Here is a 13920-nt window from a genome sequence, read left to right as displayed (position 1 = left end):
GACCGAAAAAATAGTTGGTATTCTAAAATTTGATTCTATTCTTTAATTAAAGATTTATTTATAATATCAACATTTTTTTTCGAGATATAATTAGTTAAATTAAATCTTATGTAGTGCTTCATTTGATGTCCAAATTATAAAACTGTACTCGCTGTGTCGATTCCCTCTCTTCCTTTGCCATTTCATTCTGATTCACATTCTAATTTTCTTTCAATTCTATGAACCAAACATGATGGTGTGCTTCCACCTCAAAATGATTCTTTAACGACTTTGTGCAAATCAAATATGCTTTACTCTTGATGCCTTTCCTCACACGATTAGGCATACTCTTTACAAGATGCTATTCCTTAAGAGCCACAATAGGCTATGCTTATAAAAAAGGCAGTATCAGAAGCATGTGCATGACTCAAAATTAAAGTATTATACGACTTTCTTCTTGAATCATTTATGAGTTGAAATTGTCATCACATATGACATTACATACCCGTTGCTCGCCACTATTACTGGTCACCAAAAAGGTCTCTGCTCAACCATTGCAATTATATGATTTATTTGCTCACACTAATCTCTCGTGAGTTAAGGCCAACAGAATCAAAAGAGAAGATACAACTCAGTGGAAAAGGAACAGTAGTATGGCTAGTCCAGAAGGTCTCTCCGGAATGATGGGCTGCGTCAAAGGCAACCTAGTCAGCAGCCTTATTCACCTCCCTGTACATATATACGGTCTGGAAGGCATTACACTTTCTCATCAGCCAACAAATTTTTTGAGTATTTAGCATACTTGATGCATGAGATTTGCATGCCTAGGCCTAGTGAAGAAGTCAAAGTGGAGTCATCTTTTAACCCATGAACTAATCAATTATAAAGAAAATATAAAAACATATATTCTCAGCTGCTGGATTGAGATCTAACAACAACACACATTAATTCAAATCTGTACACGTGCAAGCCAGAGAAGGCTGCCGGTTGCACGTGCCACCAGTCCCTTTACTTGAAAAACAAACCATTCCGACTTAAATGGGCCTCCAAATTAAGTAAGCTGTGCACAAGCTCAAGCCCAGGCTCGGCAAGATTGGGAGCGATCCAAGTGCTGTTCAAAATAAATAAATGAGTAAATTATAAAAACTTCCTTGAGGATTATTTTTACTCGCACTTATACTCGATAGTTTGTAAAACTCACACTTACATCAAGTTAGGTTAACAGCATTATGAATCCGTTTACCTCATATAAAAAGTCAAAATTGCTCATGAGCGATGAATAAAATTACAAAAAATCTTGAGATTAGAGATAAAATATACTTATATCTAATAGTTTGAAGAACCTGCGCTTATCCTCCTTAGGTTTATTTTGATCTAACACTTTAACTCATAGTTTAAATATTAGCAAAATCGTTAACTTAAATGGAACTTAAATGCCACACCAGAGAAAATTTAGAAAATGACAAACAGCTTTTAGTAATATAACATATATCTAAGGTGGAAAACAGCACTGAGTCTGGAGTTTGATCTTGATAAATCACTAGAAAAGGATTATGTGCGAAGGAAAAAAACAATCTTGATTTCTCAGGCAAGTAGATGCCTCTAAAATTTTCTATTATAAGAAATTAATATCAAGAGTTTTATCGGTTGAACCAGCCTGTTTATGGTCCAAGCAAGGCTATCGAACCGCAACTGATGCATCCTCTAAAAAAAGAGTTTTCACGTATATACTGATTTAGATTATTTTGATGATAGACTGATAAAATTATCATAATTCTACGTATAGACATAGGAATCGTCATTCATAATGATAATATTTAAGGAATCATGTCTACAATATTGGACAAGTAAAATTTAAAATCAGCAAATGATACATCGGCATTCCTGATCAAGAATAAGATTATGAATGCTCGTTGCTGGATGCTAGTCAAGAATAAAATTATGGATGCTCATTGCCAGATGCCAATTGGTTAGAAAGGTTGTCGTCAGTCGTTTGTTAGGAAGAGACGCTTATGGTGGGATGACGAAGCAAGAAAGAAATCATGGCTACTCAATCTCAGAGAAAAGAAGATTCTTAAAGACTAAAGACTTCAAAGAGATCGAGGAGTCAGGAAAGTAAAAAAAGAAGCATATTTTTTTATAGAAGTGATTTTGACTTTTTACAACACATAAATAGTTTTCTTAACGCTGTCAATTTAACGGGATAAAACAGTAGATTTTATAAAATACTGGGTATAAAGATAATAAACCTAAACCTTCAAAAAAAAATTATAAGATTATTTTAGTTATTTTAATTTTTTTTTTAATATGGCATTTAGGCCTAACAGTTTGGCTAATACTGTCTTAAGATATGGAGCAAAGTATTGGATAAAAATAAACTTTCAAGATAAACATAGATTTTTTATATTATTACATGTAAATATAATTTATTCTCTAAAAGATTTTTATAATATTTTAAATAAATAAAACAAAAGAAATAGGATTTTGGTTAGAAAAGCGAAAGAGAGAGAAAGAAAAACATTTTATTTTGCTTTATACATATATATAGGGCTGTCCTCCCATCTAGCTCCCATTTCTCGACCGCCTCCTCGTCCTCCTCCGCCGCCGTCTCCACCGTCTCCACCGTCTCCGACGCTGTCCTGGAGACGTCCCCACGCCACCCTTCCCCTCTCCCCCGAGATCTTCTCCGCGGCCCGCTCTCCTCCTCCGCCTCCTCCCGGCGCCGCTCCCTCCGCCGGCAAGAAACGCGGTCGTCTTCCGCCGCCATCCCGGCCTTCCTCTCCGACGCCTGAGCGAGACAAGATAGATACCTTGTCCGCATCCTCAGCCCCTCCAGCTGGAACCGTGCCTTGTACGCCCTTCCCACCTCTCTTTCTTTTTCTTGATTTCTTTCCCTGGGTCTGCGTGTGGATTGGGGATAGGTGCACCTCCGATCAGGTCTTATCTTTTCTTTCTTTTGGTTCTTGATTCAGTTCTTGATCGGTTCTTGATTTGGCTTATCATTTCATCAGAAAGACCTGACTAATCACAAGATTTTAGATGAAAGATCGGTTTTTCGTTGTTCTGTCTCGTCGAATTATTTCTTTACTTGATCATTTTCGTTTTTTTTGAGGTGATTGTTATCTATACAGACAATACATTGACTGCTCATCTATTTGTTTTAACAAACATGGATGAAAAGCTTCGTGTGCATTTGTCAAAGGAATAATCTCGTATGAAATTTTGGCTGGTTCAGACCTTCTATCAAGTCTTTTTTCGTGTCCTAATTCAAGCTTCTTATGGTTTTAGCATCTCAAGAATTGTCTGTGATATTTCGCGACATTACGCTAAATAATTTAGCTTCATTACATCCAAATAGCTTTAGACTGCTATGCATCCGAAGTGATGCTGATGTAGTCGCATTTGGAATAGACCAAGATTGTTCAAGAAGTTCATCATTTAGGTATGATGTTGTCTTGTAGCAGCATATGATTACTACCCCAGATCAAGCTGTTAAAAATCAAAATACAAAGCAAAACCAACTTAGAAACTAGCTTGTTTAATTCTGATGTAAAATATGATGCATTTGTGATAAGAGATTATGTTCCCTCATATGTGAGCTAATGTGTTTAATGTGTCTTCTTTAGTCTTTAAGCTTAACGTGGCAGAGGAGTATTTTAAAATTAAGAGAATTAACGTATTGTCTTTGAACTGACTTAGAAAACTGATTGTTTGTGCATCATATTTTAACGATCATTATCATGTAGGCTTGATGCAGAGAGTGGGACAGAAAACGAGAAAATTGTTCTGACTCATTTTTGCATGGAATAGCCTATTTTTCAATTTATCACAAAAAATTGCCATTAAATAAAGCTTTTTTAAGGTGGGAAAATAATTTTGGCACCAAAATCAATTTCGGTTAACTCACTAATGATGATTTTATGATTCATCGCTAAAACTTATGTCATTAGTAATGACATTTTAACATAGTTACTGTAGATATATATCCTTAATGATAAATTTATAGAGTGGTTAATAAAAGTCTATATTTTTAGTGATGATATATTATGTTGTCATAATTTTGGTGTCAAAAACAATATGGATCGAATCATTAAAGAAAAAATTAAAATTCATCGCCATTTCTCAAATTGTATGTAGAGTGGTGTCAAAAGTCTATGTTCGCTAAGAATGAGATATTTCTGGCATCTCCATCAAAGTCCTGTCCTTGATTTATGCATCATGTGGGCAATCCGAGTCATCTGTTCTCAGCCACATTCCCTGTAGATTCCTCCCTAGGGATCTGAAGAACAGTTGAGATTTAACTGAGTTGGCAAATATCTTTACCACAGTATTCTTCCTCTCATTTGCTTTTCTACTCCATACATTGTAGTATTTAATGCAATTTCTAGCCAACATCAATGTTAGTTTGGAGATTGTTTTGACACAGTTGCATAATCTCAAACCTTTTCAATATTTTATAATATCTTAACATGGTGAGAAGTACATGGACTCACCCTTCCTTTTACCATTTACTAATTAATCCTTCTGGTTGTTTTTCACTATATATTTGCTGGAGATAACCATAACTTGCATTTATTCAAGAGCTTTTGGCTGGGAAATTCCTAGCTTGCTATTTGGTGCCAATGCTAATAACTGAATTCAATATGGAATGCCAGGACAATAATAACTGTTATGCTAGCAAAAATATATTGTTTAAATTTTATTTAGAATACCAATAATGTTCTGTATATTCATAGTAATGATGCTAGGTGATGGTTTTTCTTTAGTATTGAAGGACTATGAGATATACAAAAAGAATCGGAATTTTTAATATATCTCATTCTCTTTGAGCTAGTGGAGTGAAGCAAGCAACATATTTATCTTGCTTCTTTCTAACTTCTCAAAGAGTTCTATTGAAATTTCAATGTTTGGCGCTATTTAATAATGTTATTTCGGCACTTATCTCTCAGATGGAGAGAAAAAAAGGGGTGGTGGGTGGGTGGATGGGTGAGTGGGTTTTGACGATAGCACTTTCTAATATGCTCTGCAATTTGAATCGGAAAAGCCATTAAATCCATGCCAGAGTAAATCCTCTATTGGTACTGGTTGAGGACAGTGCATAATGCTAGTGATGCTATGCCAACTGAATTACTTTTAGTGAGGTCAAGATCAAGTGAGCTAAAATCTGTGAATGTTACCTTTTTCCCAACTTCCTATAAATACTCGGGGAAGTCCTGATAATGCATATTATTGGGCAACTTGCAAAATTAATTGGCTTCATCTTAGGTGCTTTGGTCAACAAGCTCCTTGTTTGAAGAGAGAGATGGTTGTTACCTCTCCCAACTTGAGGTCATGACTCATTTAGACTCAGATTCACATCATTCATTATATTCTTTAATTATTAGAGATATCGAGATGAACTATAGAACCACAAGCCATAAAATAGTAAGATATTCCGCTTAGATATGTATTTTGTCACATGAATGAAGGGAAAGTGGTCCCCATGTTTGATCATGGCTCTTAGAAGCCAGCCTTGTAACTAGATAAAATTCACGCTTCTGGCATTTGGAAGGTGCATTTCCTCTTCATAATAAAATTACCAGCTAGTCCAAAAAATTATTTGTTATTTTGCCCACTTTTCTGCACTGCAACTTGTATAATTCTTAACTTAATCAACAGCTTGTTTGATCCCCTGGAAACCCTACACTGCACAAAAGAGGGGGGGGGGGGGGGGGGGGCGGGGCGGAAGAGGGCTGCAATTTTACTTGATATGTAATTGTTATCTATCTGAAAAGATGTTTGGAGTTATCATCTGTATTTTACACCCATATCTGAGCATTATTTGAAAATCAGTTGATTGTGGTTTCATTTTCATTGTTAACAATAGAATAACTTTATATTGACTAATTTGATAGTATGTCTATTGGTTGTTCTTTTTTTAAAGAAAAAAATATCAAAGAAATTTTAACTGTATCATTCATCAGATGGAAACTAAGCAGCATCTTGCTGGTGATGGGCTTTCAAAATGTACTAATTCAGTGGAAGTGAACAATTTGGTGGATCCAATGGAACTTGCAATGGATGGTACTGGCTCTGTAGTTGAGAAGAGTTCTGAAAATGGGGAGGCAATTAAGTCTAAAGAGCTTGCAGGAAGCCTGCCTAATGAGGCATTTGTATATAGGCAAGATGTTGTCAGATGCAAAAAGAATGAAGGGTTGCTCGGAGTTGTGATGGAAGTTGCTGGAGACTCAGATTCTGAGGGCAGCATCACAGACGACAGTGACAGTGAGGAGGATGAACATAGGAACGGTGGAGGCAGTGGTGGTGGTGGTGGTGGTGATGGTGCTGGTGATGATGACAATGATAATGAAGATGGTGGTGAAAGTAATGATTCTCTACCAGATGGCCAGATCAGAGTAACTTGGACTGATGGTTCTGAAACAATGGAGAATATTAGCGATATCACAGTTGTTGATAGAAACTTCTTGCATGGTGATATGGTTGCTTCTGCTTCAGATCCAACAGGACAAATGGGACTTGTTCTGGATGTTAATATCATGGTTGATCTACTAACAGCAAATGGAGAGATTATAAAGAATGTGTCTTCTAGAGATCTCAAACGGATAAGGGAATTCACTGTGGGTGATTTTGTAGTATTTGGACCTTGGCTTGGTCGAGTAGATGATGTTTTAGACAATGTGACTGTGTTGTTTGATGATGGATCTGTCTGTAAAGTTGTGAAAGCTGATCCTTTGCGTCTCAAGCCAGTTACAAAGCCAGTCATTGATGATGCCAGTTGTCCATACTACCCAGGTCAGCGTGTTAGGGCCGTTTCCTCATCTGTTTTCAAAACTTCTAGATGGATTTCTGGCTTATGGAAAGCTAACCGTCTTGAAGGTACTGTCGTTAAAATTCAGACAGCTTCTGTGGTTGTCTATTGGATAGCTTCAGCTTACCTTGGTATTGGTACTGATTCAGCAACTGTTCCTGCTGAAGAGCAGAATCCAGAAAACTTAATTCTGTTATCCTGTTTTTCATATGCAAATTGGCAATTAGCTGACTGGTGTCTCCTTCCATCACCTCCACAGCCATCATCCTCGGTTGATGATACTTCAAAAGCCGGTAAAGAAGACTCAGGAACAGATGTTCCAGCGCAAGCAGCATCATTTCAGGATGAAACTGTCGAGTCTAGTCAGGTAGCTAGTTTGGATGCACTTAACCTTCAGTCAGCTTCTGAGCATGTGGGAGATGGATATTGTGAAAACACCAAGACAACCAAAAATATAGAAGGAAATTCCCAGCCCCAGTATAACAATCCAGTGGTTCTTGATAAGATGAATAACTTAGGTGTAAATACTGGAACAGAGTCGAATGCTTTGCCAGAATGTTGCTCTTGCAGTACTTCATCATCAGTTTCAAAGGAACCCAGTCATGAAAGTTGGCCTGCATACCGCAAAAAGCTGCGGAAAGTCTTATTTAAGCGAGACAAGAAGAGTCATAAAAGAAACGAGACATTTGAAAGAGCTCTTTTCATTGTAAATACCATGACAAAGGTTGATGTGGCATGGCAAGATGGAACTAGAGAATTTGGGTTGGAGTCAACTTCTTTGATTCCAATTCACAGTCCAAATGATCATGAATTCTTTCCTGAACAATATGTGGTGGAGAAGGCCTCGAATGAAGGAGATTATTCTTCTGAAACAAAACGCGTGGGTGTTGTAAGAAGTGTGAACTCAAGGGAGCGAACAGCATGTGTGAGGTGGCTTAAGCCTGTTTCCAGGCCTGAAGAGCTGCGGGAGTTTGATTGTGATGAAGTGGTGAGTGCATATGAACTTGATGGGCATCCAGATTATGATTATTGCTATGGGGATGTGGTTGTTCGCTTGCCCCCAGTTTCAACTTCTGGTGATACAATCAATATTGAAGGTCATGTGGAGAAACAAGAACAACATGCTGATCCAGTGGAAACTGAAGGTGATGGTAGCAGGGAGAATGATGAAGCAGAGCAGGTCCCAAAGGATGAAGATTCTTCAAATTTTGCATGTACATGGGTAGGAAATATAATTGGTCTTGAAGATGGCGATATTGAAGTTCAGTGGGCTGATGGGACTGTCTCAAAGGTATATATCTGCCATATTATGGGGAATAGGTAGTTATACTTACATTGACATGTTTTGTACGACTGCTAGTACTAAAAGTTTGCACCATTTGGATATGTTAGATATCTTATTGTGGTGCAAGCTATCAATATGCTACATCTTTCCCTTAAATTTGCTTTCATCCTAGTCATCAGAAACTTGTTATTACATTCTTCACCTGTTATTTTAGGTTGGACCTCAAGCAATCTATGTTGTTGGTAGAGAAGATGATGGAGACTCATTTGATGGTGGAAGTGAAGTTAGTGATGATGGCGCTAGTTGGGAAACAGTTGATGAAAATGAAATGGATACACACGACAATACTGAAAAGGTTAATTCACATATCATTAGTTTTATTGCCAGGCTTTTTTTTAGTATTGACTATATCTATGATCCGTAAAAGTGTAAAACCATTATGTTCAGGAAGTTGATTCACAAGGTCGTGTTGATAATTTCGTTGAAAGGGAAACTAGCACTATAACTTCCGAAGAGGATAATAATGCTGGACGAAATGGGCCACTTTCAATGCCTCTAGCTGCTCTTGGCTATGTCACTAGACTGGCCACTGGATTGTTTTCTCGTGGTAGAAAACAATCAGATCCATCAGGTTTAGATCACATGATTGAAAATGAATCTGAATCTGATGAGATTCTCGAGGTTTCAGAGAAAGAAACCAATTATGAGGCCAGCTACGAAAAATCTGAAGCCCTTGATGTTGTGCAAAATGTGCACAAGGTTGCTGAGGTACGTAGTCAGACAGCAACAGCAGAAGATGCTGAGGAAAAAATGGAGGATGTTCCAGATAGCTCCACATCTGATGATCCTCATAGCTTCAAACACTTTGATATTGCTCAAAACCCATTGGACCATCATTTCCTTGGTGGGACTGGACAGGTAGCACAAACTCCTGTTCTAGATGCTTTTCTCATTTTCAAACTATTCATTTTTTAAGTTAATTGCACCTTTTCTTCTTTAAGCATACAATCGCATCTGTTGCATGCAGGACTTTCATTTATCTTGCATCTTTGAACATATTTTCATATAGAATTACAGATGTGATAAGTATTGTTGGTTAAGGTATAGGTAGTAAATGCCCCAACATATATTAGGCTAACAAAACTAAGTTACAGAGCACTGGTGGAAGAAAGTGGGTGAAAAAGGTTCAACAAGAATGGAGCATCCTTGAAAAGAACCTACCAGGTAAGTCATGTAAAATTGTCACTCATCCAAAAACTTGTAAATGAATATACTTTTATGTTGTGAAGATCTAATTCTTTATTGTGATTACAGATGCTATTTATGTCAGAGTTTATGAGGATCGTATGGATCTCGTAAGAGCTGTAATTATTGGAGCATGTGGAACACCTTACCAAGACGGCCTTTTCTTCTTTGACTTTCACCTTCCACCAGATTACCCTCAAGTTCCACCGGTAAATAGAACCATATTATTTTATTCTCTGATACTCATGTTGAATAGTGGTTAGCTCTCACCAAGTATCTGGCTAAAATACATCAAAGGTGAACCTGTTCAAATTTCAAATTGCTTTTCACTTGCTTCTAATACTTCTTCTCAACCCTGCAGTCAGCGTACTATCATTCTGGTGGTTTGCGTGTAAATCCAAATTTATATGTGGATGGGAAGGTTTGCTTAAGCCTTTTAAATACATGGACTGGCAAAGGAAATGAAGTTTGGGACCCATCGTCCTCGAGCATCCTTCAAGTCCTAGTTTCACTCCAGGGCCTGGTTCTCAATTCTAAACCATATTTCAATGAAGCAGGGTATGAGAAGCAGGTTGGGACTGTTGAAGGAGAGAAGAATTCTTTACCCTACAATGAGAATACTTACTTGCTAAACTTGAAAACGATGTTGTATCTGCTGAGAAGACCTCCCATGGTAAAACAAATAATATGTTATCATATTTCTTTTTTGATCTATATCAAACTTATGTCAGGTTTTACTTCTGGTTGATTTTATTTTTGCTTTCTCACTGGTGCTCTTTCTTGTTTCATGATGATAAATTTGAGCATTTTTATATCATGATATTTTACTTGCTTTAGGTGATTAAAAAAATCAACTGTATTTTCCATGACTTGTTTGAAATACTCGACTTAATTTAAGCTATATTATGATTGATTATTATCACTTCAATTTGATGTTGAGACTAAAAACATGATTCAGGCATGTTTGGAGAAATTTCACAAGCATATTGCAGCCATATCTTATTCTTCCCGCATGTTTAGCTCCATGCTGTTATTATGATGTTGTTTCCGGTAATGACTATTCACAGGCTTTTGGCTCTAAGTGCAATATGTTGTGGCTCATTTAATCTCATATTACCATCTGACAAATACTTGATAATGAAAAATTGACTACATTCTTGTAACTTTGAGTTTCTTTATCATTTTTTTGTGAGAAATTCTTTGATGTTATTTTCTACTGTCATTAGTATTTCTTTGAACAAGTACTTATATGATCTTACTTGAATATAAAATGTATTATCTATTAGTTTTTTATGATCTCTTTCTTTTTTTTTTCCCTAACTGTGATGGACTAGCATTTTGAAGAGTTCGTCAAGGACCATTTCCGAAGGCGTGGTCATTATATTCTTAAAAGTTGTGAAGCATACATGGAAGGCTGTGTCATCGGTTCCCTCACAAAGGATGCTTGCATGACTGAGAAAAGCAGGGAGCATTCTTGTTCAGTCGGTTTCAAGCTTACACTAGCAAAAATTTTGCCCAGGCTGATCATGGCATTTAAGGAAGTTGGAGTTGACTGCCACCAATTTGAACACCTGCAGAAGTCCGAAAACATCCCAGAAAGTTGAGCTGCCAAAAGTTTTCTCCATGGTGTTGTTTCGTCAAGGTGGTTTACATGCCTCATATGGTTTTGTCTCATGTACGTGGACATCTACTCACAATTTTCTTGCTTTCATGAAGCATTTGGGAATCAATTCCTGAATGCTGTTTATTGTTTCCTCTGCCCGTTTTGGAAACTGGGAGCCAATCTGCCTTGTATTCTCCCCATTATTTTGAACTGCAAGGGCTTCTTGGAAGTTGAACTGCAGCTCCTTCATGTTATAACCTACATTTCTGTCATCGTTCACATTATTCGAAGATTGAAGAAAATAAACATGTCTGCCTTTTTTACAATGAAAGTTCTAGGTGCATCTGCTTATGCTGACGGCCATACACTTTATGTTCTGTATCTTGTAAGAGGGGGGGGGGGGGGGGGGGGGGGGGGTTGGTGGAGGGCGTGAACAGAATCCTACTTTTGGTTGACCGGATGATCAATTTGTCAAGAAATTATATCCTACACCACGTGCACCATGCCAAACATCCTTTCTATAATTTCTTGATGATTGCCCCATAGAAAGAAGATATGGTGATTGGCGTGGTGCATGGCCGCATGGTACATATATTTTTTTTAATTTTTGTATGTGAGGCTTATCTATTCTTCTACATCAGCTGAGACTCTTATTTCAGTTTGCAGCCTTAATAAGTTTTTTTTAATATTTCTTTTATTGGTACAGAACATAGTTGTGCAGATTGTCCCAGAAAAAGAATCTAGTTGCGCAAAATATTTGAATTGTCTGTTTGCTATAGCATGGATGGAGAAGAAATTTGTGGAATGGTTTGGTATGGCTGACCTTAGACAGAAGGGGTTTTCAGGTCTCTGATGCCTATTGATCTCTTTTTTGCACTGCAACCATGCCAGTAATCTAGCTCATCTGAAGAAAATATGGTCTTTAATTAACCGAGTCAGAGGAAGAGAGGTCTTAGGAGCAACCATGCCCTTTTTTCAAGGTTTTCCTGCTTGCGTTCATAGGTTTTGCATCTCCAACCAGGTCTTTAGGATTTTTTTTTTATTTTTTGCTACTGGTCTTTAGGGTTTTAAAATGCCAAGAACAATGCCAAACCTGATGCAGTATTGAAACAGGGCAATTCTCAGCCAGCTGAAAATGTATCTTCCTTTTTTAAATAATATACGGATTTTCTCTCCTCCATTCTCCATCAACTTAACATGTGCATTTACGACTAGCAATCCTGAGAAATAACAATTTGAGAGTGATGGATTAGAATTTGTATTTGTTTTGCAGCGAAAGAAACAAGAAACAGAACAGAACATAGCAAGCATTCAAGCAAGGGATAGAATAAAGACTACCCACATATTGGCAAGGATTCGTAGGCTCTGTTTGGGGGAGCTTTTGAAGGGCCAAAAAGCACTTTCTAGCCCTCCAAAAATACTTTTAGATAAAAAATAGTGTTTTGTAAAATTTCCGAAAAGTTGTTTCAGCTTTTGCGGAAAGCTGAAAACAGCTTTTGGGGGAAAGCTCCAATTTAGAGCTTTCCGAAAATGCCGTTTTCAGCTTTGTCGGAAAGCTGTATTTTTGACAAAAATGCCCATATTAAAATATAATAATTACATAGTTTGTTCCTTTATAAACCTAAAAATTTGCTGGAGCCAAGAACCTTAGCTGTCAGACTCCCTTCCGCAAGAAAAATTGTTAGAGAGATAAATGGTCATTCGGATGATGAAAAATTAATTTACACTAATAATTAAAATATTTTATACCTTTATTATTGTATTATACTATAAATATTATTATATTACATTACATCATAATACAATAATATGTTATTTTAAATAATTTATTATTATGTTATATTATGAAAAATTAATTTATACCAATAATTATAATATTTTATACCTTTATTATTGTATTATACTATAAATATAATATTATAATACCTTATATCATAATACATTAATATGTTATGTTAAATAATTTAATATTATGTCATATTATGGAAAATTAATTTATACTAATAATTATAATATTTTATACCTTTATTATTGTATTATACTATAAATATTATATTATATTAATTACATAATAATACGTTAATATGTTATTTTAAATAATTTAATATTATGTTATATTATGAAAAATTAATTTATACTAATAATTATAATATTTTATACCTTTATTATTATATTATACTATAAATATAATATTATAATACGTTATATCATAATACATTAATATGTTATGTTAAATAATTTAATATTATGTTATATTATAAGAAATTAATTTATACTAATAATTATAATATTTTATACCTTTATTATTGTATTATACTATAAATATTATAGTATATTACATTATATCATAATACATTAATATGTTATTTTAAATAATTTAATATTATGTTATATTATAAAAATTAATTTGTACTAATAATTATAATATTTTATAACAATATTATAGTATTATATATAAATATAATATCATAATACATTATATCATAATACATTAATATGTTATTTTAAATAATTTAATATTATGTTATATTATGAAAAATTAATTTATACTAATAATTATAATATTTTATACCTTTATTATTCTATTATACTATAAAATATAATATTATAATACGTTATATCATAATACATTAATATGTTATGTTAAATAATTTAATAATATGTTATATTATGAGAAATTAATTTATACTAATAATTATAATATTTTATACCTTTATTATTGTATTATATATAAATATAATATCATAATATGTTATATCATAATACATTAATATGTTATTTTAAATAATTTAATATTATGTTATATTATGAAAAATTAATTTATACTAATAATTAAAATATTTTATACCTTTATTATTGTATTATACTATAAATATTATATTATATTATATTATATTACATCATAATATATTAATATGTTATATTATCAAAAATTAATTTACTCTAATAATTATATTACTATTATGCTATATTATAATAATATTATTGTATATTACAATA

The 13920-nt window shown here is 34.6% G+C and overlaps 1 protein-coding gene across 1 annotated transcript; it reads left to right on the top strand.

Moving 5' to 3' along the window:
• Positions 1–2499: 2499 nt before the first annotated feature.
• Positions 2500–11251, top strand: UBC23 (ubiquitin-conjugating enzyme 23). Its single transcript, XM_008807048.6, has 8 exons — positions 2500–2830; positions 5943–8078; positions 8287–8427; positions 8520–8990; positions 9227–9296; positions 9387–9526; positions 9679–9990; positions 10652–11251. Exons 2-8 carry the CDS (start codon positions 5943–5945, stop codon positions 10919–10921), a joined length of 3540 nt encoding a protein of 1179 aa, XP_008805270.4. The 5' UTR covers positions 2500–2830; the 3' UTR covers positions 10922–11251.
• The last annotated feature ends 2669 nt before the right edge of the window (positions 11252–13920 follow it).

Source organism: Phoenix dactylifera, chromosome 8, assembly GCF_051530095.1.
Source record: "Phoenix dactylifera cultivar Ajwa chromosome 8, Ajwa_hap1_PhDact_Kaust_v1.1, whole genome shotgun sequence".
Lineage (NCBI taxonomy): Eukaryota > Viridiplantae > Streptophyta > Magnoliopsida > Arecales > Arecaceae > Phoenix > Phoenix dactylifera.
This window is presented reverse-complemented; position numbering and strand designations above follow the sequence as displayed.

Bases quoted from the DNA above. Each gene is read 5' to 3' on its own strand.
- UBC23 (XM_008807048.6), top strand. From the start codon at position 5,943: ATGGAAACTAAGCAGCATCTTGCTGGTGATGGGCTTTCAAAATGTACT. The intron at 8,079-8,286 runs GTATATATCTGC...CTGTTATTTTAG, and splicing joins CTGATGGGACTGTCTCAAAG to GTTGGACCTCAAGCAATCTA. The intron at 8,991-9,226 runs GTAGCACAAACT...ACTAAGTTACAG, and splicing joins TCCTTGGTGGGACTGGACAG to AGCACTGGTGGAAGAAAGTG.